This window comes from Felis catus, chromosome C1 (genome assembly GCF_018350175.1).
Source record: "Felis catus isolate Fca126 chromosome C1, F.catus_Fca126_mat1.0, whole genome shotgun sequence".
Classification (NCBI taxonomy): Eukaryota; Metazoa; Chordata; class Mammalia; order Carnivora; family Felidae; genus Felis; species Felis catus.
In genome coordinates, this window is record NC_058375.1 from 212,516,939 (window position 1) to 212,532,966 (window position 16,028).

Below are 16,028 nucleotides of genomic sequence, written 5' to 3' on the forward strand. Positions count from 1 at the left end.
CTCTGCCATTTCCCTGCTCATGTGCACACATGTGCACACATGCTCTCTCTCTCTCAAAATAAATAAACATTTAAAAGCAAATAAATAGTAAAATATACAAAGACAAAAGCTTAGGGGAATATTGTTGAATAAGTTAATTATGGCTCTCCCTAGAATGGTGATGTTTCATACAATTTTCATTTTCTAAATTTCCAGTAGTATATATGTATTACTTCTTTTTTGAATTGTATTGTAGTTTTATTTGAGAGAAAGAGAGCATACATGTGGGGGGGGTGGGGAGAGAGCGAGAGAGAGCGAGAGAGAGAGAGAGAGAGAGAGAAACAGAGAGTGAGAGAATCCCAAGCAGGTTCTGCACTCAACATGGAGCCCAATGCAGGGCTCGATCCCAGTACCCCAGGATCACAACCCAAGTTGAAACCAAGAGTCAGACACTCAACCGAGTCACTCAGGCACCCCTATATGTACTACTTCTAATTGGACCCCTGAAATCTTTTCTTTCAGTAGTGGTTTAAAGAACTCTTTTCTTTTAGACAATGAGAGTTAGACCTAATTTTCCATATGATGGCCAATTTTGAACCAGATCCATAGGGTAAGATTTCAGAGTCCAATTGAAAATTATTAATTTTCACCAATCTCTATATCCAATGTTCTTGTCAATTTACACGGTTTCCCTGTTGGCGAATGTGTACAATTTTGTTGGGCAAGAAAAACAAAAGTGGTTGCATCCATTTTAAGAACACTTATTTTCCGAATGCCAAATTTTTGGATTTAATTATCATATATTTTCATTTAGGTCTCTGTGTACATAGATAAATTCTAAACCATTTCTTTCTAAAACACAATGAAATCTTATATGTCATTTATAAGTCCTCCTAAAAGTGGAGCATGTACTAGACTTCTCTTTGAGATCCCTTACCATTAATGTGCTTTCTTGTCTGAGTGAACAGTGAAAGGGGTTTCAGAATTGAATCTGGTGTTCACTCACTTGCTTTTGGTCTCTCATGTCAACTGCTGTTTTGTCCAACTCTGTATCTTCCCCTGCTTATCCCCTAGAGAGCAGCAACACTCCTGGCCAGTTGGTCTCCAGTGGGAAAAAGGGGAAAATGCATCTGCGAGAACCTGCCAAGATCAAGGGTAAGATAAAGTTTGTGCCACTTACACTTGGCCTCAGGGGCAAATGCGAATTTTGCTAAGGTTTTAAGGAACATAGATCCTCAATTTTTTACTAGCCAACATTACCAGTCAAATTGGAAGCTATGAAATCTAGAAAGCAAACAAACCCATTTGGAGCCAAGGTTATAAATTGCTTGCATTTATATTATAGTTTTTATTTGCCCAGGACCTAAAATCCTTTTCTTGAGTTTTATCTGCTTTTCATGGAAACTTCTTTACCTTACATCATTGGCTTATGAAAATGGCCAGACTTGGTAAATTACAAATGGAAAGCAAGTTCATTTTCTCACTGTTCTTTCAAGTCTACCTTCTGGATGAGTTTTTCTTGTCTTGGGCATGACTGATGGCGTTCTTTTTCCTTGTCCCAAGAGTGAAATTATCTTTCCATTAGTTGGGAATCCTTTCTGTACTACATTAAAATGTCAATGTTTTCTCCATTTCAAAGTGCTTCCCCTCCTTCAGCCTGAGCAAACGTTGGTCTGGGGCACCTGCAGTGCAGAAGTGGCATGGTCAGATTCTTCTCACATTCTCTGTTGGCTCTGCCCCCCCCGCCCCTAGTCAAGAGCTGCTGGTTTGGGCCCCTCCATGATTAGTAGGGACAGATGAGAGAAGAGAGATAAGAATATGGAAGTGTCTCACATGACAGAGGCAGCTCTGAGATAACATTGGGAATGCAGGGTACACAGTCACTAGCTCTTTCCTCCACAATATTCTTTCATCAGCTTCTCAGTGTGGTCTGGTGCCACTGCTTGACTTCTTTGGAGAGAAATGTAGACCTTCTTCTGCTGCCTGGATGTGAGTGAAGAGCCAGAGCTGGGGTAACCTGTTCCCCCAATACTTTGTATGGTCACATAGGTGGTTTGGTGCATTGCCTCTGTGAATAGCTTGAAACTGAGACCATAAACTCACCCTGGTTTGCCCAGGAGAGTCCCAGTTTTGCCACTGAAAATCCTGAATCCTGGATACCCCTTAGTCCTGGGTAGACTGGGACAGTTAGTTACCCCCATTAGCACTTAGTGAATTGTTCCCAGCATTGAAACTTCTTCTAAAACTTTGGGAAAGCAGGAAAAAATTTAAAATTCTGTCCCACTTACTATTAGAGATTGATTAATACCAAGCATAACAATTAAAAAAAATAACCTTAAATTATATTCCGACTGCCATATTAGAGTTTGTGGTGGGGGATTTTATTATTAAACGGGTATTACAAACTGGGAACACAAAAAATAGTTACATCCTGTCTTGCTTAGTCAGTCTGTTTTTTCAACGTAAAACACAATAGTGCTGCTGTATTATGAATTAGTTGGTTTTAAGATCCAAATCTCCTTACGCCAAAAGCTCCACAGACTAGAATGGACTTCAATGTATTTCCTTTTTCTCCCTAAAAATATTAGGCCTTACAGGTTTGATGAAAGGTAAATCTAACAAAGCCACTAGTTCCAGGAAAGATATAACCAGTGAGAGACAGAGAGCAAGAAAGAACTTTTTATTTGTTGGATTGTTCAAGACTGTGATTAGAGTTTGAGTGTCAAGCCTGACCGGCAGTTAGGAGAGGCAAGAATAAGATGTCTGGATCTCTTCTTACTGGGCTGTGAGCATGGACCTTCAGGAAAGGGATGAGGGAGAGCAGCAGAGAGAGCCCATAACTACGTTGGCATCTTGGGTGGAGAGGAGGCGAGGAGGGCCCCTTAGAGAACCATACCTGGGTCGATGACCTTCTATCACCTGGTGACCCCACTTTCTGGAGAGAGGAAGCAAGATGGGGCAAAGAGATTAATCTGCCTTTTTGAGAACCATATTTCCACCTTTTTTTAGTAGTTATCCTTACCCCATGGCTAGTATTACCCAAGTCTTCCACCTTCTTATAGAAGATTCTTATAGATTGAGTTCATAAATCTTTGTAGACCCTCATTTGAACTGCTATTATCTTGGTGAAGTTAAAACAGAGAGCCAACTTGCAAGTCTGTAGCTTGTTTGATGTTGTGATAAGGTCTAATTATCAATATTTGTACATGGGGCCATTTTGGTCTTGAAGAGATGAAAACCCTCTCAGTAGTTGTTTAGGCTAAAGACCAGAAAGTGGAATTACTAACCAAGCAATTGGTCCATTTTAGGTTTGATTGAAAGAAAGATTCTTTTTACTTTGCTGGTCTAATATGCTTGTAACCTGCTGACATTTTACAGCACTTAGGACAGGGTAGTCTAGAAAATATTTCCTTGTGGGGTCTAAATAACCTAACCCAGTGCCACCAGGTGATAGGGCATTGAACACAGAGAGGAGAAAAGGAATTTATCCTTCCGTCTGAGAAAATAAACCACATTTGCATGATAGAAAACACTGAGATGTATATCCATAGCCAAAACTTTCAAAAGGAAGAACGTTCCTCACTACAACATCTACCACGTCAATCCTTAATAACTGCTTGAAATTAAGATTTTAGAAGACTCAATTCTACCCATTCTTCTTAGGTTAGCCTTCTTCTGGTTAGTTTCTTAGATTCTAATATCTTTGTCAAAACCCAGGTGGACAAAGCCTTTGGTTTACTATTTACTATTGCTTTCAGCACAGATGTATAAATAACTTCATTCAAGGTGATGTGTAACATGTGTCTCACCTGTGAAGCTCACCGTAGAGTTTCCCTCACAGAACTTCCATTTCTATTTCTCTGCAAGAAGAAACCTGAAATTCCTTCACTTAATTTTGTAGTTTTTGTCTCAATTTTCCCTGAATATTTTAGTTTCTTTAATGGCAGTGATCATCATCTTGATTTCATATGTTTGTTGAGAAGACTAAGTCAATTAGTAGATGTACAATTGGCACCTATTAAACACTTAACACACAGTTGCTTGAGATATAAATGAAATGCTGATTTCACTTGTTTGTTTTACTAATGCGAGACATGACAAATAAAATACAAGATGAACATAAGATGACCTATCTAATTCTTGGTATCTTAAAACTAGGGATTGTGTATTTTTCTTTATCTATTAGACAGACTTTGGGGAAGTTATATTTAAATGGAAATTTTGGAAAGCACTAATACATTCAGTGATTATATTTTTCTATTTTCTCAGGGAAAAAGAGAGGCAGACCTCCTGTTTACTCAACTCATGGTGACAGAGCCTCACGGAAAAGAGTCCGGTCAAAAGGTAAAGAAGAAAAGGGGAATAACTTCAGTAACTAAACAGCTGTTTTCCTGTGCTCTGTGATTTTAGCAATAAACCCACTTCCCTAACTGCTTTGCAGCTTTAGTAGCTGTTGAGAGATGTATACCATTTGAATCATTTTCAAACTATGTCAGGGAGAGAAAGAGGATAATCCCATAAACAAGTAACTTGGTGACCAGGACTTGCAGGTCCAGGGGCCACTACAGGAATGCTGTCCCCACTGAACTGACAACTTCCAAGCTGGAAATTGTCTGTTGCCATACAACCCACAAATTATTTAGCTGATCCTTCTCTTGCTACATCAAGAGTCACAGGTTGCACACCAGCCAAGAGTAGCGGTCAATAGTAGTCTGTGTCTTTCTCTACTTTTGACTGTGTGGGCTTGGGCCTGTCATTTGACTTCTTTTGCCTCAATTTCTTCATCTGTAAAGCAAGAGAGTGAATTAGGCCAACCCTCTCAGTTCATTGCAGTTCTGATAGTCTACCTGGCTCAAAACTGGACCATGGACAGGCCGCCACCTCCCATCTTGGCTCTAAAACATTGCCTGGAAGGACAGCATCAGCTACACATCCTCCTTGAGTTAGTTCATTTGAAGACTTTTCACCCCTGATTTTGTGGAGTCAGGTCTCCAGCTGCCTTTCCTCATGCAGTGTGCAGATTATTCTAGAGTTTCCTGAGCTCCTCTTTTAGCTATGGAGAAAGCTGATGTGAGAGAGAAATGAAGCAAAGCAGAGAACAAGACTAGAAGGCAGACGTCATCTCCATTAGATTAGCTTGTCATTCATTACCCTCTCTCTGCTCAGTCAGTCAGATCTCAATCAAGAAGACATTAGTGCAGTCTGCTTTGTCTCCGGTTACCTAACTGCAGTAAAATAGTGTGGCTGGACAGCTCCCTTCAGAACATGGCAGCTGTTGTGTGTTTCAATGTCATAGAAGAACCAACAAGGTTGAAATGATTGAGAATAAGGCAGTTTTCCTGAAGCCTGATTTCTCTGAAAAAGCATTCTGTTTTGTGTGGCATTTGAGGGGTAAGATAAAGGTAGACATTTTGTCGTTATGTATCAAAAATGTCACGTAGAAGAAAGACTTTGACTCTAGACATTTGTGGAATAGATTTCTCCAAGCACCTCTATATCTTTATAGGAACAAAATCAACAAGATTGACTTGCACAATGAAGTAGAATGAAGAAATCTTCTCTTTCAGGGTCAAGAAGTCACACAGATTGTCCGGTGGATTTTCGCTCTCAAATACTTCCTGTGACCTGTGGTGAGGTGAAGGGGATGTTATATAAGAAGAAACTGAAACAAGGTGGGTTCCAGGTCTACTTTGATTTGCAGTATGTGAATTACCCATGTCAATTGCACAGGTCGAGGTATTGAGGCTGAAGTTTGGCTCAAGGGAAAGAGGAAGGGATCCCTAAGATGCTATGTTTACACCTTCAGAAATCATACATATTAGGTGCTCACTCCCACATCGAAGTGTCCATGGGGGTGCCCAAAGAACCAAAAAGAAGTAAATCAGAATTAAAAGGGAGAAGCCCTCAACCTCGACCTTCATATCCTCTCTCCCTTCTGGATGATCACCACCAGGGCAAGGTGTTGATGTGGTGAAAAGAGCACAGAATTTAGAATTGGAAGCCTGAACCCCAGCCACACCTATACCAGGAGGGCCTGATTTATCTGAGTAGAGAGTGGGACCTTTCTGAGCTTTAGATGAAATGTTTCTCATCTAAAAAGGGGGATAATAATTAAAAACCTACCTCACAGTGTAGCTCTGAGGAATTAATTTATGTAATTGATGTAAAATACTTAAACAGCTTGACTGAGATACAATCCCATATAGTACAGTTTCCCACCCAGAGTATACAATTCAGTGTTGAACTTTGTTTGCATTTTCCCAGGATTGTTCAGCCATCACCACAACACAATCTCAGAACATTTGTGTCTGTCCCCAACTAAAGCAAATGTCATATCTATTTGCAGCCAGTCCACGTTCCCAGTTCATCCCACTGTCAAGCCCTAAGCGGCCACTGATCTATTTTCTGCTTAATAAATTGGCCTATTCTGGGTATTTCATATAAACAGAATTATTTAATATGTGCCCTTTTCTGGCTGAGCTCTTTCACTTTAGCATGATGTTTTCAAGGTTCATCTGTGTAATAGCATGTATTCTTTTTTTTTTTTTTTTTTTTTTTTTGCCAAATAATACATTTCATGGTGTGAATACACCATACACATCATTCATTCATCACTTTGGGTTGTTTCCACTCTTTAGCTATTATGACCAATGCTGTTTTGAATATTCATGTATAAAGTTTTGTGTCAACAAGTGTTTTCAGTTCTTTTGGTTCTAGACCAGGAGTACAACCACTAGTTCATAGGGTAAATCTATATTTAATTTATTGAGAAAGCACCAAAATGTCTTCCACAGTGACTGCACTATTTTATATTCCCACCAGCGATGTATGAGGGCACCAATTTTTCTACTTCCTTGTCACCACTTGTTAGTGTCTGACTTTTTTTTTTATTACGACCATCCCAGTGGGTGTGGAGTGGTATCTCATTGTGATTTTGATGTGTGTTTTTCTAATGACTGAGAAATGCTCTTTAGCATATGATTATCTTTTATGCATAGCTTAATTTTCCACTGGGTAACACTTCACAATTATTTTTTTAACTTTATTTATTTATTTATTTATTTATTTATTTATTTAGAGCACAATCAGGGGAGGGGCAGAAAGAACAAGAGACAGAAATCCAAGCAGGCTCTGCACCATCAGTGCAGAGCCCAATGTGGGGCTCGAACCCATGAATTGTGAGATCATGACCTAAGCCAAGATCAAGAGTCAGATGCTCAACCAACTGAGCCACCTAGGTGCCTCCCTAATTATTTTTATTATCAGCTATCCATGATTTGGGGGATGGGAAAATATCTGCTCAATAATGCCATTACATTGGATAAAAAATGTTGTAACAAAGGCTACAGATATTGGGTGGTACCATTCTGAGCTCAGTCTCAACTTGAGGTTCTGCTTCCACATTGCCCCCAAGAGCTGTTGGAGACTCTGGTCTGTTCTCTTTCCCCAGAAAACTGAGATCCTCTCACCCTTCAGGTTCACTTGCTTTTCCTTTGTAGATGATTTTGAAATACTTATAAAAGATTGATTTTGATGGTAATCATCACCTTGTTGCACGAGGTTTAAAAAATATTGCCCCAACGCAGGAAATCTCCTTTGAGGGGACTTACAGGCTAGATTTTGGGAGTCTGAAGGCTGAAAAGGAAGGTTACACTCTCCTGCTACACATCTGGAGCCCAAATTGGGTGGCTCCAGATGCATTGTGGTAGGATCCCATCATCGGAGTTCTGAAGACATAGAGGGCTCAGAATCAACTTACCCTGGTCTTACAGGAGGATCCTTGGTGAGATCTATACAGAGTGAGGATGGAAAATGGTTCACCCCCAGGGAGTTTGAAATCAGAGGAGGCTACGCAAGATCAAAGAACTGGAAGCTGAGTGTGCGCTGTGGTAGGAGGCCTCTACGATGGCTGATGGAGGTATTCCAGGGACTGGAGCAGATGGACTTTCCATGTTGTATGGTCATTATTTGCTCACCACGTTTTTGTTGAGTTATAGATAAAACCTGATGCCCCTGAGTTTATCCACTTACCCAGGAAGAGATGCCCCACATTCATAACCTCTGTAAAATGCCACATCAAATGCCAGAGAGGGGGCTTTGCCTGGATAGGGGCTGGAGCTTAGAGGAGGGAGAGGTTACTGTGACTCAGATGCATGCAGACAACTTCATGTAATACACTGAAAGAAGACAGTGTACAGTCATACAAATGGAAAGAGGCTACTCCAGAGAAAGAATGGCGTGAAAACCAGAACTACAACTAAAGTGGCTCTGTGGGTTGGGGTAGACAGGTTGTGTATGACAGGCATGATGCATCAATTAGAGTTGTTTATGGAGGGATTTAATATCAGCCTAAGGAGTTTAAATTCATAATATAGACAATGAAAAATCAGTGAATTCTTCTGAGATGTGAGATGACATATTTAAAGCAGTATTTTAGACAACCATGGCGCCTTGAAGTGATTTCCATCCCCTCTCTGGGATCCATGAGCCCACTACCAAGACCATTATTACACTGTTTCATAATTATCTTTCCATGTATTTCCTTTTTCTCTCTAGACACCTCTAGGGTTTGCCCATCTTTGTGTTCCCAAGATTGTTCAGAGTATCTGATATCCAGTACGCATGGGATAAGTGTGTGTTGATTGAATTGCTCTGGTCAATGGACTCAGCATGGGTGGCATTGGCAGGAATGGAAAGGAAATGGGAGGTGTCAAAGAGATTGTGAAGGAAAACCTCTTAAAATTTGGGGGAAAAAGCACATGAGAAAAAAAAGTTCTAAAGATGATATTTCCATTGCTTGAAATTCTACCATCGATAGAATTCTAGAAGAAGTGCAGGTGAAGAGAGGGAGATGGTTTGTCATTTAGCCACCCTGGCTTTGAGTTGACAGTGGGACACTCAGGTAGAAATATATGGGAAGAGGCTGAAAATGCCAGACTCACAAAGCAGAATCACATGTAACCACATACTTGGATCTTTTTATCTTTCAGAAAGGATTTCTACATAATCCTCTAAGAAAATATTTCAGGAAAAGAAAGGTGATTATTATGTCACTTTTTATAAGTTCTCATCACATAACTGCTGTTATTATGTACAATTATATACTGTTCTCAGTTGAGTTATTATACTTAGGTTTCCTCCATCTCCCCACCCTTCTTGTTGAGCATGTGACTTCAGAGTTGCTGCTTTTTTAATGTTTATTTACTTACTTGGACAGAGAGAAAGAGAGAGAGAGGAGGGGCAGAGAGAGAGGGAGAGAAAGAATCCCAAGCAGGCTTTGTGCTGTCAGCGTGAAGCCCAATGCGGGGCTCAATCCCATGAACCATGAGATCATGACCTGAGCTGAAATCAAGAGTTGGTCGCTTAAACTGCCTGAGCCAGCAGGCACCTCTTTTATTTATTTATTTTATTTTTAGAGAGACAGAGAGAGAGAGAGAGAGAGAGCATGAGATGGGGAGAGAGGCAGAGGGAGAGAGGGAGAGAATCTCAAGCAGTCTCCACGCTCAGTGTGGAGCCTGATGTGGGGCTTGATCCCACGACCCTGGGATCATGACTTAAGTAGAAATCCAGAGTCAGACATTCAACAGACTAGGCCACCCAGGTGCCCCTCAAACCCGTATTCTAAAAAAATCATTGTTACTATTGTCTAACTTAAATGAAATCTGATGGAGCAAGTTTGTTCATGGTGATTCAGATGACCCCTCTCTGGTAGACAGTCTACTCTGGGACATATATGAAACTGTATTATTCCACGTGACAGGTAACAAAAGGCATATTTCTTTTCTGACCCATTTCATACCCTTTCACCTTCCATTTAAATTTACACACATACATATGCAATTCTTTTCAGGGGAAATTATTTGCCATTTTTGAAGACAGTGCTGTTGGGAAGGAAGTTTTTGGGAGATTGATGTATCATATGGGAGGGACCAATCTGAAACATTTTTTACTTTGATGCTACCTTTTCAGCTACAGATCTCCTTTCTATCTGAGAAAATGACTTCTCTCTCAATGGAAGAAATCTATGTAGACAACAAATAAACGGGTTAAGTGCAGTGTAGATTCAAGACAAGGTTTTTCAAGATTGGGTATGAATAAGAGCTTAGTGAGGAGTGGGAGGTGAGACATGTTATTCTTACATACTTCAGGTAGGAGTGGCCATCTGGGACTTTCACAGACTTCTAAGGTAGGTTAAGCATAGCTGGGCAATGGGTCTTCATCTTCCACTGGGAACGTGATTATCTGATGTTCTGGATTGTTTGAACTTTCGGTCCTTGGGATATTTAATCCCCTGGATTTCCTAAAGGGAAACTATTATTTGATCTCTTTGGTATTTTAAAGACCAGCATCTATATCATTCCCCAGGTGTGAAGACTTAGTTAGGGGTGTCTGGCTGGCTCAGTTGGTAGAGCATGCAACTCTTGATCTCAGGATTGTGAGTTCAAGCCCCATGTTGGTCATAGAGCTTACTTAAAAAGTAAAATAAAAATAAAATTTAAAAAATAACATAAAATAGTTACTCAATTAGATTACCCCTGTGAGCTTGCAACTTCTTATCAACAGGTTCTACCCTTATGCATGGGTGCAGCACTATTTAGCAACAAGCCTGTATATTTTGTCTCCCCATGAACTCCCCAAAGTGGCAAATCTCAGGATCCAGTATTACTCCCATGAGTCCTCTGTGAGTCTCAGAACCACTTTTGCTGATAGAGCCCCTTGGCTTCTGGAAACTTAAGTATTACTCTTGAAACCATGTGATAGCTTATTGGCTCTTGACAAGGGTCACTAATACCCTTTGGTGACAGCTGCTGTGTTGTAAAATAATATATTTCTCCAGTATATCATATTCTAATATTTCTTAAGAGATAGCAATCTCTTAAGAGATAGTAATCTCTTTTCTTAAGTTAAGCAATATTCAATTTATTTAGTCATTCAACATATAATCATCAAACCCATACTAAATGCCCAATGGCCATTAGAGATGATTGAAATAATATTCCTGACCTTGAGGATTGTTTCAACCTCAAATTCTAACATGGAAGATTAACCAAGGGGGAGGGGGACGGAAATTTTAGGTTACACAGAGAAAGGGGCAATGATATGGCCACTTCTCAGGTCACTGTCCATGGATCATTTGTCTATGACTACTCTGTCCTGGGTGGAGATAAAAGCTGCATTCCAGAGGGAAGAAAGCCAGGTCATTCTACTGAATATGCAAAAGAATTGTAAGTCTAGTGAGTGATAGTCAATTACCTCTGAAAAGTCACCCAGCTGACATCTTTTTAGGAGGAGAGAGGAGGGTGACCTTCCGGAAGAAAAGCTGCAGCACTGGGGACCTTGGGCACATTTCGTCTTTAGGGCTGTGTTCTAGGAGGACTATGAAAGGCAGTGGGATTCTCTGGGGCGTTCCCATGGATTCCAGGACTCTAGGTCCTGTGGTCACTGGGGGCTGTTGGTGATGAGTTATCGGCCTGATTCTCTCATTACACCTCCTCCCAGTGGGATGATACTTTCTAAGGTAGAGAAAAATGCCTGAGAGATCCTCAAATTAGGAGAACCAGTGGAGTCTCTCCAACTCCATCTGTGGGAACCAGGACCAGACTCCCTGCATGACTTCACAAAGGCCTACCTTGGGTAGGAAATCCAGGAAATTGAACTTGCATTGGGCCCAACAGTGGTATTTTGGTACTTTTTATTCTCCAAGTAGATATCTAGGTCCATAAAACCAGGTATGAAATAATGGGTAGACTGTGGCTTAATTCATCAACAAATGGCTGTTAAATAAGGGATGGATGCAATCCTCACATTCAGTATTGTCATTCAATCTTTCTTTCTTTTCAACAGATAATACCAAAGTCTCACAACAATACCTTGGTTAACCCTTATGTAAGTACTATGCCTCTAACCCCAGAATAATCCAGGCCTTGTCCCTCCGTGCACTGTCTATGCCATTGCTGCATTTGACTAAAGCGTGCTCACACTCAGTTGGGGCATGTCGCTGTGTGATGAGCAGAGAACAGAAGGTGTATCACCCATACCAGGGAGATGATTCTGGACTTGGTGTCTCTGCATGAAAACATCTTTTCCTGTTTGTTTAGTAAAACCTTCCTGTTTCCTCATTTCCCTTTGAAAGTGAGTGTGGGAGCTCAGAGGACAGAGCTCTAGTCCCCTGGGGCCTCTAGAACCTGGGCTGAAGTGGAAAGAGCCAGAGCTGACCTGCAGATTAGGGGTAAGAAGCAAATTTGAAAAAATAGCAGCATTTTAAAGAAGGCAATAGTGAAGGAGATGGAAAATCCCAATCAGCCACTCCAAGGTGCAGCAGAGCTGAGATCAGACAGAAGGAACAGGCTGGGCCAAGCTGGTGAGTCCAGGGGGTAGACCTTTGTTGTGAGTCCTGCAGAGAAATGCATGCAAGGCAGGTGGGTCCTTTATGGAGGCCATGTATCCAGTCTCAAGGAGGCCACCAGGGTGCTGAACTGGTTAGGACTGAAACCATCACCATGCAACCAATCACAGTGTGGTCCCACAGGGCTGCCAGCTATAATGTCTATCAGGATTGTGGGTGACTACACTCTCTATGCTAAATCATGCTTTGATTCCTTTCATTGCAATGAAATAGACATTTGAGGCAGAGTCACCTTTGCACGACTCCGGGGGCAGCACTCACAGAGGGTTTCCATAAGCCGTAATACTGACACAGGCCATCCAACAGAGGAGGGATAGTCAAATAGTTCTGTATGTACTTTACCTCCAAAGCAATCCCCTAACAAGATTTAGATCTTATCCACACTGATTTTGACCCTAGGCCAACAGAGGGGGTCTTCAATCATCTAAACAGCTCTCGAGTCCAGCGTTTGGGTGGCTTGTTTGGGATGGATGGAGACCCTCACCCCTGTTCATAATCTTTCCAGGGGTAGATATTGTGAGCCAACTCAACATTGACTTATGATATCCCTATGCCCAATAACCAGACTTTGCTCAGGCTAAATCTCACCTTGGGCTGCATACTGAGTCACCCGAGGACCTTTGAAAAATATTACCTGGATTCCACTCTGTAGGAAATTCTGACTTAATAAGTCTGGGCTACGTCTTGGGCATTAGGATTGTTTGAAAGTCCCAAATGATTCTGATACACAAAATCACCTGTTTTATAATTAAAGACTATCAATGGCTATGCCCACCCAGTATCTCTGGCGTTGGGACCAGGACATTAGTATTTTAATGCCCAGATGATTTTAATGTGCAGCTGGACTAAGAAACAAAGAGCTGTATCTGTTAAAAAGTATATATGTGGGAGATTCTTAAGCGTTGTTGTATTTGTTATTTCCTTGTTCTTCTGGAAAGAGGGTCATTGCTTCCTCAAGGTTGATGATTGTAATCTATGAGTGTCTGCACTGATGAGAAGTAAAATGGCCCCATGTCTCCATGCCAGAGCAGGCTCAACCCCAGATGGAGGTGTCTTTGAGGATTCCCTGGGACACAGAATGGGAGTTTTTGGTTAGACATTCATTGGGACTAGCACTTCCTCATATAGGGTCATTTTAAAAAACAAAAGAAATAGCTAGAACCCCGTTTACCCAATATGAGCCAAAAACAAGACTCAAGAATGGCTAATGAGTGTCTTTTCATCTTTTTTCACTTTCCACACTAAGGAGCTTACTCCATCTTATTACATTCTCAATATTTTGCCCTTCCATGATTCTATTTCTTCATTGCAGTATAGGCAAATGCATTTAATACTTTATTTCAGGAACTTGTTTTATCAGCAAGGTAACAATATTATTCCAATTCCTATAAAATCATCTTGTTTTGCTACTAGTCTTCCTGTGTTAGAATCTCTGGTTTTATAGGGAGAATTTTTTCTGGTCTGATACACAGGCCCCTCATCCTGGGCATCACTGCAGACCATGATTTCTTCTGAAGTCTACACTCCATGCCACTCCTCCTTCACACCTCAGGGAGAAGCATAGATATGTTCATGCAGGTTCACACAAAGGCAATGAGTTCTAGATTCCCAAAGTGGTGGCTTGCTGGGGTTTCACTAGGGATGCCGACATTGATTCTCCTTCTAGCCGGGAAACTCCGATGTGTGTGAGATGTGCCGGGATGGAGGAAAGCTGTTCTGTTGTGACACCTGTTCAAGATCTTTTCATGAGGACTGTCACATCCCACCAGTGGAAACTGAGAGGTTTGTGAGATGAAGTCCCCTCACTTGGATTAGGAACCCCTCCTCCTGCCATAGGAGGAAATCCCCCTGCAGAGAGAAGGAGCAGGGCCGTAGGTATGGCATCCAGCAGCATGATCCAGCTGTTTAAAGACTCTGGCAGCAGGAGGGAACACTGTTCTTTGCTGCCCTCTGGGATGCTGAGGCTGGTGGCTGTGTCCCTTGCCTACCTAGTGTTACTGTCCCTTTGGGAAGATTTTCTAGCCCTGAGCCCTGTTCATAGAGGTGGGAACACCAGCTGTTTGTGTTCTACACTTTTTCAGAAAGGCAGGAAACATGGCCTGGTTTGTGCATTTTACCATGGGCTCCACAGGCTGATAGAAGCCTGGGCCCCAGGGCTTAAGGCTCAGTTTTGACACTCAGACGAAGCAGGCAGGGCTCCCAGCAGCTCAGATAGGGAAAGGAGGGCCCAGCACTCACCCTAACCCCACCCTCCATGCACAGAGCCCCCTATTGCCACCCTCAATGGGAGAAGGGTCATGGGCACCCTTTTGCCATCCTCATGGGCTCAGGCTCCACGCGGGGGTCCTGGAGGCTCTGAGAGGGATTCCCTTCATCTCCCAGCTGTGTGCATCAACCATGTCTAAAAGGAAGACAATGGCAGCCGTAGGCACAGCGGCTGTTTCCAGGGGCCTTGCCCTTGCTTACTTTTGCCTGACCTCTCAGGAACCCGTGGAGTTGCACCTTCTGCAGGATGGAGTTTTTGGAAAGGCAGCAGTGTCACGGGGAATCTGAGGTCCTGGAGAGGCAGATGCAGCCGGAGGAGCAGTTGGTGAGCTGGGTGCAAAGCCCAAGGCTTCTCCTTCTCCCTGACACCGAGAAGTCCAACAGGTCTAGAGGGAGGGGAAGGGCGCCTGAGGGAGCCTTCTCTTCCAAGCCATGTCTTGATCATGCTGAAATCATACCAGAACTGGATTGCAGAATATATAACTCACCTATTACATGTCTGTTTCTGAAAGCCAAACGTGTTTGGGGAAAGTTCCAGAAGACAGTGTTAAGTCATGCCTCTGCCTGGGCATGTGAATGGGCTCAATGTCTCCAAACTGCTGTGAATTCACAGCCGCCTTCTTTTGCAGAAATGTGAGTTCCTCCTCTTGAAGGTCTATTGCCATTCAGAGAGCTCCTTTTTTTCGAAGATTCCATACTATTATTATGTAAGTAACAGCAACCAACTACCATTACAGGCCGCTGTGACCTTCAGTGACTTTCACACAGGGGGGATCTGTGATCTGAATCCCATGAGAGGGAGAGCATGAGCCGCCATTTTCTTTGTCTTGCATCTCTGCTGGAGTACAGGAAATCCACTGGAGACAGACATTGAACAATGCCAATAACTCTCCCATTGATATTTTTCCCCCACCAGATTAAAGAGGTGTCTCAAAACCTAAAGGAACCCATGTGGTTGGACAAAATCAAGAAGAAGCTAAATAAACAAGGCTACCCTAGAGTAGAGGAGTTTGTGCAGGACATGCGCCTCATCTTTCGGAACCACAGGGCATCTTACAAGGTAAGAGGCGCTCTCTCTGCCTCCATTTCATTTTCTTTCCACTGACTCACTCTGACCTCATTTTCTGGTGCCTGGAAAATTTTACATTTCCCTCACCCTATGACAAGCCTGCACAAGAAAGGGCTCTGGACATGAGTGACTTTTCCATTTCAGGACTTAAGCTCACCACGGCAGAGTAGTAGTGAGTCAGAAGGTATTTCTGCAACCAGAACCCCAGGCCCCTGAGAGCTCATTCCCCTCCTCAAAGGTGACAGCTGCCCATAGAGAGCTGTGGCGTCCCACCTGCTCCAAATCCAAGGAGGAGGGAATGGCATCTTA

General features: G+C 42.3%; 1 protein-coding gene across 23 annotated transcripts in view; it reads left to right on the forward strand.

Moving 5' to 3' along the window:
• Window positions 1-16,028, forward strand: part of LOC101093705 (nuclear body protein SP140) — a 65,684-nt gene that overhangs the window by 48,752 nt on the left and 904 nt on the right. For 18 of the 23 annotated variants that reach the window (XM_045034591.1, XM_019838819.3, XM_006935665.4 and 15 more), the window contains 10 exons: window positions 1,054-1,134; window positions 4,249-4,323; window positions 5,547-5,651; window positions 7,752-7,897; window positions 8,970-9,017; window positions 11,824-11,865; window positions 14,052-14,167; window positions 14,870-14,975; window positions 15,280-15,357; window positions 15,567-15,710. In XM_045034591.1, coding sequence (XP_044890526.1) covers window positions 1,054-1,134; window positions 4,249-4,323; window positions 5,547-5,651; window positions 7,752-7,897; window positions 8,970-9,017; window positions 11,824-11,865; window positions 14,052-14,167; window positions 14,870-14,975; window positions 15,280-15,357; window positions 15,567-15,710 — 941 coding nt within the window. Of the gene's footprint in view, window positions 1-1,053; window positions 1,135-4,248; window positions 4,324-5,546; window positions 5,652-7,751; window positions 7,898-8,969; window positions 9,018-11,823; window positions 11,866-14,051; window positions 14,168-14,869; window positions 14,976-15,162; window positions 15,358-15,566; window positions 15,711-16,028 lie in introns of those variants that run through there. The other 5 variants (XM_019838824.3, XR_002161830.3, XR_002161829.3 and 2 more) reach the window with 5 other exon arrangements.